Source organism: Scatophagus argus, chromosome 7, assembly GCF_020382885.2.
Source record: "Scatophagus argus isolate fScaArg1 chromosome 7, fScaArg1.pri, whole genome shotgun sequence".
Taxonomy (NCBI): domain Eukaryota; kingdom Metazoa; phylum Chordata; class Actinopteri; family Scatophagidae; genus Scatophagus; species Scatophagus argus.
The window spans coordinates 2,168,933-2,187,985 of NC_058499.1; the positions used below are offsets into that span (position 1 = coordinate 2,168,933).

Sequence of the window (19,053 nt, forward strand, 5' to 3'; positions counted from 1 at the left end):
ACAACTAGTCTATTTATGTAAAGGTTTTTTTAAAGAATTTAGTTTTAGGTTAAGATTGATAGTTACACATTAGCTTAAAAGTAAATGTAATTCTGACATTTAGGGAAATCTTCTCCTTCTTATCACATGAGAAGACAAGATGATGGCCACAGTGATTCATCCAGCATATGTTTAGCCTAGCTTAGCACCAGGCGTAAGGGAAAAGAAAAATTACATGTTGTACAATTTCAGCTAAAAATTTAAACTTAAATACTAAAGCATTCTGTTGACCACGGCAGAAACTCTAAGCTAACTGCACCTAGAAGCTCTAAGCTAACCGAAGGCAAAAGCTAACTTTAAGCTAACTGGACCTCGAAGGTCTAGGATAACTGGATTTGGAAGCTAATTTTCTCCTAACTGGACCCACAAGATCTTTAAGCGAACGTTATGCTAAGGAGACCTAAAATGAACTCTGAGATAAAAGTGACTAAGAAACAAACTTTACAAAGTGAAAACTGCTAGCTTGAAGCTCACAATGTCAACTTGTTGTGTCCTCTTCTACTTCTGCAATGGTATAATAGCACCCAACTGGAGCCTTTGCTAATTACCTCTAATTACCCCGGCCTTTTTGAAAGCCTTACTGATTTGGCGAGAGCAGCACAGCAGCTGTTTCTTGTTCTTTGATAAAAACACTTGCCTCTCTAAGGATCCTTTCCATAATGTTGTCAGACTAAATCAAGCACTTTAAGTGGACAAACTTTGACGGTTGAAGTTTTTGTACCCATTACTCATTTACAAACCCAAATACATTTAGAAACCATTCACTGTTACAATAATTAAAAGTATGCATGCTTGTTAGTGATTGATTTAACAAATAAACCAGCTCAAAATCCACATAACATGAAACGACAGCACGAGAGTCTATGGAGGACAGACATAATAACTGTTGAACTGGCTGATGGTACGCTGTGATTGGCCAGTCTGTGTTGGTCGATGTGTTGGTCAATGAACCAACTCCTAATAATCATCATGGTCTCAGTTCAGATCAGTTCAGTTGTGTGTTGTGTGAAGCCTTTGGATGGAAACCTGACTAACGCCTGCGTGAGCAGACAAAGTGCTGATTGGACATTTGTTAAACCTGTCATGTCCCCCCTGTTCGATGTATCTGTGCCGTCTTCCTCAGGTTTGGTCCGTATGGAAACATTTGCCCACCTCTTCCTCTGTGGTTCAGCAGTGCAGCACTGAGCGCGCTCAGATCCCCTTGTGAGTCACAATGAAAGGCGTTGGAGAGCAGAGTGGGAGGAAGCAGCAGAGTTGTGTTTGTTTCCGAGAAGACGGCGGGTAATCACAGCTCCTCCGAGTTTCCTGCTGAGGACGGGGATGGAAGCCGACAACGGGCCACCACGTCTGTTGATTCATCTTCACTCGTCTCCGGACGCCGCACGCTTAACACTCCATAATGCCTCCATTACCTCAGCAGTGTGTGAGCATTTAATCAGACGCCTCACAGCGAAGCCGTGAAGTCTGCTGTTTCCAGCTGATTTCTGGAAACAGCAGACTGAACAACAAGACCAAAGAAAAAGGGTTCAGCTCAAAATCCAAGGTCACAATCGCAGCAGACTCTGAACTGCAGGTGTATTCACACCTAGGTGTGAGGTGACGTCACTGTTTGGGATTCAGCACCTTCTCAAGGTCACGATAACATGTGGACAGGAGCAGGCGGTGATCAAACCAGCAGACACCCAACTCCACCATCTGATTTACAGCGATGCTTAGGAGTTTTAGTTCAGTTAAGTTTCAAGGGGAATCAGTGTTTTTTCAGGTGTTAAATATAGAAAACAGACTTCCACATTAACAGACAGTGTTGTGGATTAATCTCAGGTATCGGTGAACACCTGAACACCTGCGAGTGCTGCATCACAGCACTGATTAATGAACGACCGCAACGCAGATCCTTCCGCCGCCGCTCAGCACGGTTCATTTTTCCGAAAAGAGAGGAGGCCATTTTGTAATCGCTTCATTCATCAAAGACGCCGTCCAGAAGGAAGGACGCTGCTTGGTCCCCCGAGGACGAGAGCAACGGAGACAAAAGAACGAGGAACAAATGAAGAGGAAACGAGGCGAAGAACAACCAGATGGAAGAGGAAGATCTCTGTGTTATCATTTTCTCATAGGAATTCAACCTTTCTCTGTGATTACAAAGCACACATTTCATTATGACAAAATAAAAGTTTGAGTAATTATGTGATATGGAATATTTAAATGAAGTAGCTGAAATACAGATCTCATTTATTTAATTCTGAGATAAATATCATGAATATTAAAAACAGAAGTCATAAATACAAGAAAAAAAATCTTTTTTTTTGGTAAAAACCATTTGCCGCTTCTGTGATATTCTTTCACTTCCTTCCACATTTTCTTTCCCTCACTTGTGTCTTGAGGTCAGGTTTTAGCGTTCCTCAGACTCACTCCGAACGCCTCGGAGTCCCTGAACACACCGCCTCTCTGCCCTTTTCGCTTCATTTCCACCTGATGAGAAGCAAAAAGGTCTCGTCTCTCGTTTGTTTGTTTTCGCTGCGGCCTCAGAGCTTCGGGGCCTTTTTTCTTTATTCATGGCTGTCAATCCCAGCCTGAAACAAAATAATATTCAGAAACAGCAACAGCTTTTCGTTTCGCTGCTTCGACGAGGTGTGAAAAGAAGAGGAGGTGGACGAGCAGCAGCCGCACTCATTTTGCTCACATGATTTTTCATGATTTACGTGCAGCTGCTTCAGAGAATCAAACCTCGAGACACAGATTCATGCTCTCACAGATTCTTCCGGCCGGTTTGAACAGTGCATTTCCATCACGACGAGGTTTCTGTATCTGCTGGTCCTCTCTGCATGATAATCACTCTCAGTGTGAGCCCCTGCGACGCATGCTGAGACGGTCCTGTTCAGAGCAAGACCTCCACACGGGAACCAGGACTCAGTCTTCTAGTTAAAGTCACCTGAGGCGGTCCGGTCTTTCCTCTGAGCTCGGCGGTCGCAGCTGTGCTGGCGGATTTCGGCTGCAGAACAGCGAAAAGCAAAGCGAGCGGCCGCAGCTGACAGAAATACCAACATACAGCGGAAAGGTCAGCGACATCCGAACGGAGGAGACCGTCTGAACGCTCACTGCACTTTAGTTAAAATATCTGAAAAGTAAGAAGGTGGAAAGTTTACCTCTTTTGGAGATACTTTTTGCTTTCTGTGGTTTTTGTACTTGTTTTTTCACATCCTGCCCTCCAAAAACAAAAAGTCAATTTAGTTGAGCAAAATCATATTTTATCTGAACTGCAGTTTTCCTTCCTGAAACCCTGAAGAGACTGAAACAGAAAACTCAAACTGACATAAATACCAGCATGGGGCTCTGTAAAGGTCACAGAGAGGCTCGTATGAGGGCTTAAGTCTGCCCTGAACTGAACAAACTCTTTCTGCTGGAGAGCCATTTCTTATTCATATTGATCACGGCTGAATATTAGTGATCGATGCATCAAATCAGTCTGCGCCCTGAGGGAGATGTTTGGCTCTTGACTTGATTACTACTAAAAGTATCCCTCAGTGCTCATCTCTTAATGTTTAAAGTCACTGATTAAAAGAAATAAAGTGTGTATGTCAGAGTTCTTCACTTTCTCAGCTGCTGAAGAAACAGTTTTTACTTATTGCTTCCGTCTCTCGGCGGCCAGCAGCAGCTCATCCACTGCAATGCAGAGCTCAGTAAGAGTTTAAGCAGGTTTGATTGGAGTTTATCAGAGAAATTCATGGAGGAAGGAAAGCGGAAGCTGCTGATGAGCCTCTGAGCTCAGAAAACAGGTCGCGGCGATCAGCGACGTTCTCACATCGAGTCGGCTGAGAATATCCTCCTAAAGCACGTTCGAACAGCTCTGATGGCTGAGAGAACAGACTTCAACCTGCTCAGCTCCAGCGCCGTCTATCAGCACTGCTGACCGGACGCTGCGCTTCCTCAGCTCCATCAGCGAGGAAGATTAATGTAAAGCGTTTGCAATCAAACACGTAAGATATTTAAGTTTGGCTCGGATGAGGAAAACACCAGTTTCATCATTCAGAACACGGTACCCAAAGATCAGCCTGGCAAACTCACAATACTGTCTTCGCTGTAGCCTAATCTTTGTGCAGCGAGCAGGCTTATAGTCCCTCACAGGAGAGCTGTTAGCGGAGCGGCAACACGGATACCCACAGAGACTCTCTCAAAAGGCTCGTTAGGTGAAAATAAAGCTGCGGTTAAGCCCACAGATGTGATCATTGGGCAGAGTCCTGACTGTGAGACATCGATGCTGATGTGGCCTCAGGGAAAACGAGCATCTGAAGTCAAACCTGAAGGAGAAAATATTTGAAGTTCTAAACATCTGAAGTTCTCAGTGCGGAGAGAGCAGCAGGAGAGACCGCAGAGGTTCTTTCACTCAGCTAAACAGCAGCTCAGAGTCTCCGGCGGTCACCAGGAGAGCCTGTAAATCCCTGCAGAGCAGACCGAGTCCTCCAGCTGCTGCTGCTGTTTCCAGATGGCAGAGAGACAAAGAGAAAGGAGAAGACAGCCGGTGATGAAATGCAATGCAACTCTGGGCTCTTCCCATCTGGACCGTGACTTTCAAGTGACAAAGACCGCCATGACACGAGCCGGAGAGGAAGTGACATCGTCGATGAGCAACGGCGTCCATGTAAGGGGCAGACTGAGGTGGATGGATGGGTCAACAAAACACTGGACGTTAACCACAATCAGTGTTCAATAATAACAACAACACACTTTATTTATGGCCGCCTTTCTAGACACTCAAGGTCACTTTACATTTACCTTACGTTTGTCCATTGATGTTCCATTTGGTTCTTCGAGCTTAACCGTAAGGAAGTAGTCATTTTAACCCAAACTGCAGTGTTACACTGCGTCTAAACCAGCCGCCCTCAGAGGACGGCGAGCGTCTTACCGTCAACGCAGGCCGGTCTGGCTCGTGTCGTCCCGGCGATCTGGCCCTTCCTGCAGGCGCAGCGGGCCGTCTGTCGGGCGATGGTCCTCCTCGGCTGGCTGCTGTCCCGGTCCAGAGTGACGATCTCACAGGTCCCCGCCGCCAGCTGACCTGAGGGACGCACGGAAGGACATCATGTAGTCATATGTTTGAGCTGTTGGAACTGTGATGACACACATTTTATATGAGAGTCAACAAACCGCTGCAGTGCTTTCGTTTGTGTTTGCGTTAAAAGATAGATCACATGATGCAAAATGAGATGCTTTTTTATGAGTGTACGAAACCACTGAATGGTCCAAACCTGCAGGGTCTGCTTGGACAACACCAGAGAAAGTTTTTCAACGAGTCTTCACCGGTTACGACTCTCCCAATACGATCACCTCACAGATTTCCACATGGACACCGAAGCTTCGCGTGATCGGTGTCGAGAAGTCTACACGACTGAAGGAAAGGTGTGTGTGGATACAGCTGGAGTTTACATTAATATACCTGTGGATGTAAAGACAGTTCCAGCAGTTTAACGAGCTGAAAAAGCAAAAGGCGGAGAGCAAACTGTCGTTGTCCAGCTGTATCCACACACTGACCACGTCTCACATAATGAGATGTGGTGATTCATAATCAGGATCTCTGCGATACGATTGGAGAACGCAATCGGGGGGGGGGGCAGATTAAAGGAACATCTTCCATCAGCATCAGGTGTGTGTAAAATGTTGCTTTCCTGCTGTTTTCTGTTGTCTCTGAGTCACAGTCATTAATTTTGTTATTCGCCTCATTAGTGTCAAAACTGCCAAACTGCTTCGGTTTTAGACCACAACGCAACACACAGACGGGAAGAAAAATCATATTTCTTCTGCTTCTTTGGAACAGACACAAGAAGGCTCAGCTCACAAAATTACTATTGACGGAAAGGGGTTGATTCTGAGCTGGGATAAAAATGACAAACATTAATAAACAGGTTTTTCTGTCTTTTTCTGTCTCGATCAGCTCACACATGGCCATTAAGACTGCCGCTCTCCTGTGATAAACGACAGGAAGAAGTTTTCTTCCTCACTCCGCGGCTGCGATGCTGAACTAACGGCTGCTGGACGTCTGAACTGACTCACGGCTGATTATTTCCTGTCAGCTGTTTTGCTGCACGTCAGTCAACCTGTCAGGCCGCCGACCGCATCCTCACACAGCCGTCCAACAGTTCACACCATGAAAATTATATCACAAACACAGAAACATATCACTTCAACCAGAGCGTACCACTAGACATGCTCTGTCTACAACCTCTTCAAGAACACGCAGAACCTCTTTGTGCATCTCTGGAGCTTTTTTAACGACAACAACCTCCTCAGGGAACATCTAAAACCCATTCGAGGACCACAATAACCACCTCAAGGGCCCCACAAATCTTTTCAGGGCCTCTTAAACCTCCTCAATGACCTCTGAAACCTCTTCATCAACCCTGCAAATACTTCCAAGGCAGCTAACAGCTTTTCACACAACTCTACATCCTCCTCAGGGATCTGTGGAACCGTCTCAAGGACCCCCTGGGACCTTTTCATGATCTCTTCAGCTTTCTCAACCAGCTCTCAGCCAAAACCTCCTCAGTAACATCTAGAACCTCCTCGGTGAGGGAACCATGAAGCCGTGCTGGTAAAGTGGATAAAAATGTTTGGATTAATACTTTGGGAGCTGAGAGACAGGACAGATAAACTTCTGACTCAGCTGATGCAAATAAAAAATCTTCAGTGAGTTCAGCTGAAGCAGAGGCTGAATGATGGAGGGATGAATGTTGTGTGAACTGGAGGGGACACTCGCTTTGGGAGTTGGGGAGGGGGGGCTGTATTTGGTTGCTGTGGTGACAGCAGAAGCCCCCCCTGCATGCTAATGAACCGTCATCAATAGAGCCATGGATGTCTCCTCTTCAGAAAGGACCAGACCTACAACAAACAGGACCTCAGAGTAAGGAGAACAGAGGGAGCAGTTCTTCAGAAAGACGGAGGTCAGCGGGGTCACAGCGAGACAAACAACAACAACAACAGCAGCTGGTTGCTTCAGACGAGTCTTTCTAAGAAACACAAACTACTCAAAAGATTCTGGAGGACTGTGAAGACCTTCAGTATGAGGGTCACTTGATCCTCGGCGGCGAGAACTCCTTTGCCTCCATTTCCCTGTGTTCCAAACAGGTGAATCCAGCCGCTGCACTGCTGTGATGCATCTTTAACTGGACCCCCAAAAGGTCCTTTTAGAAATTTAAAATCTTATCTGCAGAAGTTTTCTCTGTCTTTAGTTGAGAGGAAATGCGAGAAGAAAACCTCGTTTCTCTGTTGCTGACAAATCATGATGTTTCACTGTGCTGCTGCTAAAGTCTGCCCTGTCGTTTCAAGTCTTGTGTGTCGGGGTGAAAAGCCTCAGCTGTCAGCCTGAAACACGATGCAGGAGCTGAGAGGTTTGATGCGGCGAGCGGCGTTCGCTGTCAGCGGCGTCTTCGTGGAACATGAATGAAGACGTAGCTGCTGTTGTTCCTGCTGGCTCAGAGCCTACGCTGCTGTCCGTCAGGTGAGTTATCATTCAGGTGGATTAATGTCTGCGCGCCGCTAAACAACACACGCAAGCTCCTCCACTTCTGCAGCAAAATCAGAGGAATGAATAAAAACGCTCAAAGTGATACTCAAGCGTCCTGTGAAACACGTTGCTGTTAGCTAAAACACAAGCCATTCAGCTCCAGACTCGAGGAAACAATATTTTAAAAATGACCTTCCAGGCATCACATGTGAGGTATCAGTTAGTAATTACTGAATGTGAGCACACTGAGAGGAACTTTTGGAGAGTTCAAAGACCTAAAAATGATTTAGAGGAACGTAAAAATACCTGAATATGCTTTAATCCTCAGTGACACAGTGGTGGTCTCGATGTGAGCTCAGAAGGATTCACTTAAAAACCTTAGCTGCTGTAACTGATAAAAAAAAGATTTAAGGGAAAACACCAACACCGTTCAGACCTGAGCTGAGATGTGCTGCAGTTTTAATGAAGCTCGTAATTACATCTGACAGCCCGCATTACCACGACTGCTGCTTTCTGTCTGATGTGCTCTCCTCCTCCTGTTAGCCTCCAGGCTACAAGGAAGCTAATAAACTCGTCTGTGTCTGAGAGCTGCTGTGATGAAGGCTATCCTCCTCCTCCTCCTCCTCTCTGTGAGTACAGTCAGTCAGACCTCCCCGAGCTCCATGGACTCAGCAGTTTGTGTACATCCATGTTTAAAGGGTCACTGACACAACAAACCCCAGAGAGGACGCTTTAACCTTCATCCCTCTGAGTGGACACAAAGGTCAAAGGTCAGAGGATGGAGGCCAACACACATCAGAAACCACGGGCAGAGTGAACAAATTCAACTGCCTTCCTCGTGCCCTCGTGTTTGAAAAGAACGCAGCAAGAGTGTCCTTTTCATCCATTTTCTATACCGCTTGTCCGTCAGGGTCGCGGGGGAGCTGGAGCCTATCCCAGCTGACTACGGGCGAGAGGCGGCTGGACTGGTCACCAGTCAATAGCAGGGCCAACACAGACAGACAACCATTGTGGAAGGAAGCCGGAGAACCCGGACAAAACCCATGCAGGGAGAACATGCAAACTCCACATAGAAGGGCCCAGACCGGGATTCGAACCTGGAACCCTCTTGCGATGAGGCGACAGTGCTAACCACTATAGAGCGATGCTAAATGTTTCCCACCGTTCTTTGTCTCGATACTACGCTAAGCTAACTTTGCTTATTTTACAGGTGGTTATGGGCTCCACGCAGTTGCCAGGACATACAAATTGCATTGTGCCATTTTGCTTTGTAAACTGTAGTTTAAAGTTCAACCAAAGTTCATACAAACAGGATGAACTTCAGCGCTTCGGTGAGACACATGCAACATCACAGGTTGACTTCCTCGTTTCAGTCCGATGATGTCAGACGCTGCTCGCTTACAGGCGTCCCGTGGTAACCACAGAGAGAGCGGAGGGGCGGCGGCGGCAGCTTATTGTCTCTCATCCCTGAGCAGAGGATGCTGGGAGGGACGCGGCAGAGCGTGACCGCGGCCTGTTTTCAGGTGAAGGTCGTCTAATTGCGCAGCCCCTCGTCTGTCGCGACGGGACCGCATGTTGGCGTCATCGTGTCGGCGATTTGTCGTCTCAGCTTGGCTCAGTGAGCAGAACCACGAGAAGCTCGCAGAGTCTCAGCTGTCCTTTCTTCTTCGCGTTTTATCACATTTAATCGGCCTGCGTGACCGACATGTTTGCTACTTTAAAAGTGATTTCTTATTTAGTTTAATTTGTTGTTAGCTTTCAGGTGGTGTGCAGCCGACGGCGTAATAAACAGAAACGTGATGTGATGAGCAGCAGTGAAACTTTAATGACTGCACTGAAGGTTGTGGTAACTCCAAACTTTCTTATTATTTATTTATTTATATATTTACTCCCTCCTTTCCTTGCTGCCATGCGACTTCCTGCCTGCAGGGATCAGTTTCCTCCTTCTTGATCTCTGCAGTAAAAAGTCTCGTACTTTGATTTGACTTCATGATTGGGCGGAACGAATCCTGCGTCTCCGAACAGACCCCGAACAGCTCGCTCACATTACAGCAGAATAATGAAATTACAGCACGTTGTTTTCTGCGCTCGGACGGCTGTTTCCTCCATCACAGCTGACATGTAATCTATTCATGACTGAGAGGAGGGAAGATAAACTGACACCTGCTTGATAGTTTCTGGTTGAGCCTTTATTATCCGTCATCTCTTTTAAATTCCCTGCAAATTGAAAAGAAGAACAACAGCAGCAACGCTGGAGTCGCCTTGTTTGTCCTGAGAGTGAAGACAGAAGAATAATGATGAGGCTGAAATTGGTTTTGACGTGACGCGGCGGCTGTTTTCTGATCCTCTGATGACAGTTAATGAGTCTTTGCGGCAGGACACAAATCCAGAATCCGACATGAGGCTGGACACAAAGTCTCTGAAGACGTTTGGAAATAAGAAAAAGACTCTCAGACGAGTCGAAGTCGTTGCTGTCGGGTTTGTTTTACATGAAGCCTGAGAGCAGCTTCATGACAGGAAGTGACACCACACAGACCGACATGTAAACATTATTACGGTCCTCCTTGACTGTAACGACTGTAACGTCGACCAGCCTTTCATCCATGAGCAGATACACACTTCGCTCTGCTCGGAGATACGGAAAGAAAATAGTTCCTACGTGAAACTGCTCACAGCAAAGGTCTGTGGATTATTCTGTAACCGGGTCGTGATTTCTGCAAAGAGACATCGCTGTTGTTACCTCCATGACTGCACCGTACACCTGCATTACTATAAAGACAAAAGTATCCAGACACCCCTCTCTACGGGTCTGTTCCTCAGGGTTTGGGCTCGGCCCCTGACCTCCAGTGAAGGGAAATCTTAATGCTTCAGCACACCAAGACATTTTGGACAATGCTATGCTTCCAACTTTGTGGCAACAGTTTGTTGAAGGCCCTTTTCTATTCCAGCATGACTGTGCCCCAGTGCACAAAGCAAAGCTCCATAAAGACATGGTTGGATGAGTTTGGTGTGGAAGAACTTGACTGGCCCACACAGAGCCCTGACCTCAACCCCATCCAACACCTTTGGGATGAACTGGAACGGAGATTGTGAGCCAGGCCTTTTGGTCCAACATCAGTGTGTGACCTCACAAATGCTCTACTGCATGAATGGGCACAAATTCCCACAGAAACACTCCAACATGTTGTGGAAAGCCTTCACAGAAGAGTGGAAGCTGTTAGAGCTGCACAGGGGGAACCGACTCCACATTAAGGTCTGTGTCTCTGTCAGTTACTGTTTGGCAGCTGCTTCTGAGTCTCCCCCTCATGTACACTTCCTAAAACATTTCTTATAATCAGAACTGCTGCAGGAAGAAGAAAACTGACACACCCGTGAGGCTGCACTGACTCTTATTCTGAAACGATACCAACCATCCGTCCATCTTCAGGGGTTTTGCATATTTTCAGGTGTTGTGGTAAAGCAGTGATTATAACACCAACAGGCAGGTGTTGTCAGTTACAGTCTGTGCTGCCTGCCACCACATCAGTCAAGGACACTGACACGAATATATGAGTGTCTGAATTTAATCCTTAAACGTTTCCCCTGAATTTAAATTTTGTGAAACGTGCAGCACAGGACTTCAGGCTCCCCCTTCAGGCAGTGTGAGTAATAACACAAACACGGTCAAAGTTCTGTCGTACTGCTGTTAGCTGTGGCCTACTCCATCGCTGCGGTCGCTCCACCCTTCAGCTCTGGCAAACCAGTTTTTGCTGGTCGATGTGAGCTGGATGTAATAAATGTTCATTTATATGTAAAAGTCGCGCTCTGCAGCTTTAAAGTAAAGTGCAGCTTTGTATTTTCCTGGCTTCCTGCTGCAGCGACTCTCGTTCTGATGTCCGTCAGCGTCAGCGTTGATTCCTGCGGCTCGCAGCCGTTGATCATCCTGTCTTTGTCTTTGGGGGTTATTGTCATGCAGCTGAGGCGTGATTTAAATTGTTAAACACGGCTTCCGTCATGCTCAGTGCTGAATCACTCGCTGACGTTCCTCCTCCAGATGAATTTATTCAAATCCAATTTATACCCTCTGCAGCTTTTTGCTCCGTTAATTTGTTTGTGTTTTTTAACTCTCGGCTTCTGATTTTCTCTTTCGTTCAGACGTAGTGTGTTCATAATTCCCGTGAATACACGCTCGACTTAATGGAGCATTGACAATTCATTTGGACTCCGAAGGCTCCTTTAGGTAAGCTTTCCACACTGCAGGCACAGCAGTGAGTCTGCTGCATAATAGGCTTGTTTCCAGGATCTGAATGAGCTTCATGCGCAGGCAGAGAAAAGAAAAGAGAAACTCAGCAGACGATGATAAATTCAGTCTCTTCTGTGTGCTCATTAAAGCTTTTCACACTGAGATGATCAATGAAGAGCAGACACGCCTCCTAAAACCGGTCCTTTGTGTTCGCATCTGATTTCCCATGTTGAACTGTAATGACTGCACATCGCAGCACACGCTGACCCGCCACTGATCCGATGTCTCACCTGTTCTGTATCACCTGACAGACCTCGAGCCTCGTCCTGCCACTGATCCGATGTCTCACCTGTTCTGTATCACCTGACAGACCTCGAGCCTCGTCCTGCCACTGATCCGATGTCTCACCTGTTCTGTATCACCTGACAGACCTCGAGCCTCGTCCTGCTCAGCTGAGTCTGCTTGAGCTCTCATTGCTGAATTTTAAGCAGCAGCTGCAGAATTTGATGATTTGATTTTCTCCTGATTGTATGAAACATCTGCACATGATGAGGAGAGTCAGAAGCAGCTGCTGACGCCGGAGCTTTTGTTGAGCTTCGTCGTCACGGTGAAGGCGATGAAGACGTTGGTTGAGGTCAGACACTGGCACAGGTTACGCATTGAATATTCGTATGTAAAAACATGTCAGTGAAACCCTTGGGTGTTAGATTTCAGTCGTCAGCAGGTTAAAGGGATCACTTCCTGTCCTGCTGAGGTCAACATGTAGACTCCAATCAGATTAAGATCATGATTAAAGGACAACTCCAACTGTTTTATGTTCCAGGTTTTTAAAGTGTAAAGCACAGCATCCTGTGGGAAGGCGGGATCAGAGCCAAAGTGCTCGCTGTGTGTGTGTGTGTGTGTGTGTGTGTGTGTGTGTGTGGTTCAGCGCCGCCGCCGGTCAAAGGGGCTTTACAGTAAACCCTCCGCCCTGTCAAAACGAGCTGCAGCAGATGGTGAACCCAGAATTAGTTTTGTCCTGTGAGGCATCTGATTCCACAGGCTACACTTGTATGTCAGACTGAGATTAATTATTGATTAATTATTCTTCATAATTTAACGTTTAGCTGCATAAAACACGTTGCTGCCTGCTTCGAGTCTCTTTTGGAAAAGGACTGAAGGCCGAAACTGGAACACAAGCAGAAAAATGATGATGGGCCGACGTTTTCTGAAATCAAAACTGTGCGTTTAATTCATCTGGTGTTTGTCCTCCTCACATCTCATGTCTAATTTCTCGAGGCTGTTAATGCTGCCGCTCCCCTGCAGAGCGTCTCACTGAGGGATGAATTCAGTGCTGCAGAAAAGTGTGATGACGAGCTGCTCGCAGACCTGAAAGCCTCACCGAGGATCCCACGCCGCCGCCGCTGCCGAGGGGGTGGAAACACACACCTTTGATTTTATTTCATGTCTGTCCTCTTTGAGCTAAAGGCCGAGGGGATCGTTCACACTGATTCTGTTAAAGCTCAAACGAGGCTCTGATTCTGGACTGGACTGTCGTTTACTGCTGAGGATTACAAAGACGCGTCGCCGGCTTCGTTATCAGGCTGCAGGCCAATCCAGGCTCATTCGGGGTCAGCACAAGTATCATGGTTTCAGAGGACACGTCGAATTATTCATGACAGAAAACTAAAATGAAATTGTTTGTCAGCCAAAAAATAAATAAAAAAATTAAGTAACTTACAAGTAAATGTCAGATCGTTCATGGTTATGTTGTATTTGACAGCATGTTCAGCGGCGAAATATTAAATATTAACATGCGCCTTTCTTTTCCAAAGAGAAACTGAAGGTCTGAAGGAGGATTTGAAGAAAGAACAACCAACCTTCACGATCCAACAACAGCAAAGTTCTCCTAACAGGCTCATCATTTATGTTGCGTCTTCTGGGAACAGGAACGCACACGAATGTGGTGGAAAAGCTTTCAAAAAATAGGGCTAAAAAACGACGGCGGCATTTCCTGTTTCACCTCACAGCGCCGGCAGCTCCTTTCCTCTTTGCCGCTGAGAGGTGAAGTCCCTCCTCTTCAGGTGTCCCCCGCAGGACCTCGTTTGGAAAAGAAATAAATTAACGAGGAGAGACAAATACATTGTTGATCCTGTTTGAATTGTGCCATGATTTACTTTCATGATGAAGAAAGTAAGAACAAATTAAAATAAGGAAAATAGTAAAGAACCTTTTAGTTTTGTGTGAAACCGCTTGGTGAAGTTCATCACCAGCACCAACATGGCCGTCACCTCGGCTCATTTCATCTCGCCCTTGCGTCCTGCATCAGTCGGGTTGGACGTCGTACAGTCATAACCTGACAACAAGTTTTCCTCCATCTTGTCTTTTCCTCTCAGGGTCCACGTCGAGTTGTTCAGACAAACCAAGCAGAGCTAAAGCATCCTCTTCTCTTCACAGATTCATTCCAGCACTGCATCGCGTCGCCGTCATCGTCGTCACGCTACGTTAGCAGAACCTCACACGGGTTAGCTTTAGCATGTCTGTTGCCAGCAGAAATGCTAACCGCTTGGCACATGTGCTCACCTGTGATCAAACTGTGTCCCCAAACAAGAATTAAAGAGTTTAAATCAGACCTCAGGCATCAGAAAGAAGCCGGTTAAGACTGGAATTCTCTACATGGAAAACACCAGCACCTGAGGAGTAAAAGGACTTTGCCGTGAGACTTCCTGTCGACTGGAAGTTCTGATTGGCACATGAGCTGCCCAATAGAAAACCAGAAAAAAAAGGAGCTCAGATCTGTAACTTATCCAGGTGATTTCACCTGCAGGCTTGGCTGCCTACATGGAGCCAACACAGCAGCACACAGCAGCTGGCAGCTCTTTATATCGACCCACCTGGACCCTCCGTTCAGGTGTGTGTACTTCTGAGATGGAACTTAAACAAACGTGCATTTCAGGCATTTCAGCTTCGAGCAGGATTATTTTCCTCCATTGTTGCTTCCGTGTTCAAGAGCTGATCAAGAAATGAGGAGGGTGAAAAGAAGCAGGGAGGACCAGCAGGAGGACCAGCAGGGGGACCGGCGGGAGGACTGGGGGAAGGACCGGCTGGAGGACCGGGGGAAGGACCGGCAGGAGGACCTGCAGCCCCTCGCGGTATAAGCTTTGTTAAATAAGCTGCTACTGATCAGAAATATTGCAGTATACCAACAGAGGTTAGCTTAGCATCCTGCAGCTGGTAAAAGTGCAACAGACTAATATTATTAATCTCAATCAACAAAGTCACTTCAGTGTTTAAATAAATGCAGTGAAAAAAGCACAATATTTCCACTGTGGGTGGCAGCAAATGGAAAATACTCAAGTAAAGTACAAGCAGGCTACGTGTACAGTAAATATATTCATCTAAAAATATGTATTTGAATTGTTAAAAAGTGAGTTAATAACCATGATTCACTAATTTTCTCGATTTTGATTTTTTACAGTCTGAGTTGGACTGGTGACAAAACAATTTGTTTTTGTTATTTATTTTTATTTATTTTATTCCTTGTGGCTACTTTAATCTCTTCCACTAGTGCGCGGCTCGCGGAGACGATGAGGACTTGAGTCAGCTTCACTCCTGACGGACGTTTTGTACAGTAAACAATCAATAAAATCTATTGATCCGTCAGCGATGAAAGTGATCATTGACTGCAGTTCATTTCTAGCTGATCTGTTTTCGAATAACGTGAATTTGAATGAGGGGAGCAGACTGCAGTGAGTGTGTGTGTGTGCGTGTGTGTGTGTGTGTGTGTGTGTGTGTGTGTGTGTGTGTGTGTGTGTGTGTGTGAGACAGAGAGGTAGAATCACACTGTTTCCTCTCTGATCTTTCTGGAATCCTCCACTGAAAAGCAGCGGAGTTTTGCTGGAGCTCAGTCCGCCTCCTGAACGGTCCGACCCGGTCCGGTCCGGTCCGGTCCGGTGCTCTCACTGCTGCTGCTGCTGTTTCATCAGTTCTCCGTCTCCCGTCTTTTGTCATTTTATCACCCACTGCTGCACACACACTCGGGACGACAGGTGCGCAAAACACGCACGAATGCGCACACGCGTCAGATTTTAACGCCGTCAGACCCCGAAGCGAAATCAGTAGAAATCAGAGTAAAAATGGCTTTGGAACACATTCTAACACCTTTTATGTGACCTGTTGATACACTCCGGACACTCAGTTTGACATTACACACACACACACCACCCCAAAGCCTGTGTCCAGACCTCAGGTCCGCGGGCCTACCTTCTCTCAGGATCTGGCTGTGGAGGAGCAGGAGGAGCAGGAAGCAGACCGCAGCGGCAGTCAGAGCCCAGGCCAGCCGGAGGAGCTGCATGAGGGAGAGCCGCGAGCCGCACGAGGAGCCAAAAAGTCCAAACTGTGATTATCCGCAGGCTGGTGTCTCCTCACTACGCCACCTCCATCCTGCTCCGACCCACAGGGGGACGGAGGCGAGGGACGGGCTGCATCTCCGGGATGAGAAACCACGCGCGACACTGAAGTGACAGATCCACAGCGGCAGCAGTGATGTTGTTGTTTTGCCTCCCCGGGGACTCTCCGGGATCTGGCCGCGCTCCCCGGCGCGTCACGGTGCGCAGCAGCCGGCAGCAGCAGCGGGAGATGTCCGGGGTGACCCCCTCCACCACAGCATGTTCAGCTCAAAAACTGCTCCGAATATCAAGTTTTCCAGTTTCCCACCTCCAACTTACAGCTCACTGCGCTCCGGGTCCGCCAGGAGTCCCCGTCCGCTCGTCCGCGTAAATCCCTCCAGGAGTGGAAAAACCGAGACCGGCTCCGGCTGGAGCTGCTCAGCGGGCATGTTGAGCGTCTCCCTGCCGGGTCTGTCGCCCCGCAGACCGGCTGGTCGGTGCCCGGCGGTGAGGAGTGGAGGAGGAGGAGGAGGAGGAGGAGGAGGAGATGCAGCTGCTGCCTCTCCGTCTGAGGATCCGCCGCGAACTGCAGCCTCCACAGCGACTCCCTCCCTGTCTGTCTGCCTGTCTGTCTCTCTGTCTGATCACGGACTGACGTCACTCCGGTCACAATACCGTGCGTCCAAACTGGCAACCCGAAGCGAGTGTTCTTCGCGGGGCTGCAGCCAACAGGAGCTCACCGTCACTGACTGTCCGTTTTGTTTGCCTCAGATGTTTCCTTCCTGCTCCTGAGTCGTGTTTCCGGCTTTCTCTGCTTCACTTCACTCACCTGACAGCTTCAGCCGCTTCTCATCACATCTCACAGTATTTCGCTCACAATAACTGTTCTCAAGTGTTCCGCTCTGTGAGTACTTCTGGTACTTCAGGTGTATTTTGATGGCACTGCAGTACGTGCTCTGAGTACTTCTGCAGATGTGTCCTTCTCTTCTCTCTCTGGTTTTAAAAAATGTCCTCTTTTTAAGGAGCTTCACAGAAAACACAAATCAGATTTGTGTCACTTTAATTAACTTCTGCCGATCAGCGAGTTTTCCAGCGGATTTAAACTGCAGTGTTTTGTCACATAAAGCTGCTTTATGAGGATGTTCCAGCAAACAGTCTGTCGCTGTCAGATGATGAAATGAAGTTTCTCAGCTGTTGACTCACAACATGAATTACTGCAGTAATCTGCCTGCCAGCCGCTATTTTTATGTTTTCCTGAACTGATCTGCAATCTGCTGCTCTTTACTCTCCGCTCTAACCTGACTCTCACCATAACAGGATGAATTATTCACAGCTCCTGTGGAGGCCGAAGCTGCAGTCAGCACACGCGGTGTGATGCGCTTTCACCTGCAAATTCACTTCGTATTCAGGTGTGTGAAACAGAATACATTTGTGGTGGTGAGGAACCTGAGCTCCCTATGTGGGCTTGTTAGGAAAAAGGCTGGATGAATTAAATGTGTGGAGAAGGACACTGTGTGTGTGTGTGTGTGTGTGCGTGTGTGTGTGTGTGATCTCAAACAGGCCTTCAAAACGGGTATATTTTTGCAGAGTCGTTCTTAAAAAGTGAAGTGAAATGAACTGTTTTGAAAACTCATTTCATGTGATGCAGCCTCATATGAGAGTCCAGTTTAACTCAGTGGACAGGAAGTGGACAGCCTGACTTTACCTTCTGCTGGGGTACGGCAACACCGCTCGGACAAAACACACTTAATGAGGACTTGGCCGTGACGTGGGTCCACGATGAGCCAAACGCACGGATTTATCGTGGAAAAAGGAAAATACAATAAGCATGAACTGCAGGGAGTGACATTCCTTCCCAGCAGAGAGCTGTCCCTGTGAGACAGAGATACGTGGAAACGCTGGCTGCTTGGAGATGAGTGATGGCAGATAAAACCGTTGGCTGTTGATGGAGACGTTTGGATGACAGCAGCAGAGCGTCTCTCCTCTCCGTCACGCTGATTGATCGCTCGGCTTCACGTTCAGACTCTTATCAAAGCTCTCAGCAGCTCCGGGCTGTCAGACAGACTCCGTCACCGCCGCCCTCCTGCCCTGACGTGGGATCCGTCTCCGTCAGGTCGCCCTCTCTGGGCCTCGGGCGGAGGTGATTATTGCCGAGGTTTTTTCCTGCCATCGATTAGCTTTCCGCAGAGCCGTCGGTCGGCGTGAGGAGAGTCTGGAGAGAGAGGGATCAACACAAACGCTGTCAGGACTCGTGTGGTGTCCGTAACAGCACAGGAAATGAAAACTGTCAGTTTTACAGGATGGAGAGTCGGGTGGAGATGAAGATAGTTCAGTCAAAACAGAGAGAGAGTCTGAACTGAACACCTGACACACACATCACTCTGACCACAGACTGTTAACTTCCCATCCAGAGGACAGACGATCTAAATATGCTGGCAGGAAGTGGTTTCATGGTGATTCACACACGAGCCCCAGAGGAAGACTTTAGGAACCGACTTTAATATGTGTCTCACCCGTTTTCTGTTCGTGGACATGAGGACCACTGCAGGTGTGTGTCCTCAGTGATTTGGACGCTGATGATCTCTTTTATGGTGGCCTTTTAAGACCTGATGGCACACTTGAATTGTCTGTCAGCACCATCAAGTTTCTTCAACCGCAGGCTCAGTTTGCTTTTGTTTTTTATTTTTCCTTTTGAAAGTGAAGCGTGTCGTCTTTCTTTGGTGGAGTGTAAACTCCATTAAAAACCCTTCGGGAGGTCTTTTTGTTTATGTCATGGAAATCGGCGCCATGTGTGCTTCGCCATCAAAACTGCAAGAACTCCTCCAGACTGCACCACAAAGAGTCTCAGCAGGTGTGAAGGAAGAAGAGGAAACAGTTTGAAAAGTGCACGCAGTCACCGAACGCGACACAGCGGGATTTAAAACGAGGAGCGA

The 19,053-nt window shown here is 47.4% G+C and overlaps 1 protein-coding gene across 1 annotated transcript in view; it reads right to left on the reverse strand.

Annotated features, from left to right (window-relative positions):
* Window positions 1–17,029, reverse strand: part of LOC124062359 (chemokine-like protein TAFA-5) — a 28,369-nt gene extending 11,340 nt beyond the window's left edge. Inside the window, exons 1-2 of the mRNA XM_046395067.1 lie at window positions 15,996–17,029; window positions 4,940–5,089 (exon numbers count right to left, since the gene is read on the reverse strand). Coding sequence (XP_046251023.1) covers window positions 4,940–5,089; window positions 15,996–16,086 — 241 coding nt within the window. The 5' untranslated portion in view covers window positions 16,087–17,029. The remainder of the gene's footprint in view (window positions 1–4,939; window positions 5,090–15,995) is intronic.
* Between the last annotated feature and the right edge of the window lie 2,024 nt (window positions 17,030–19,053).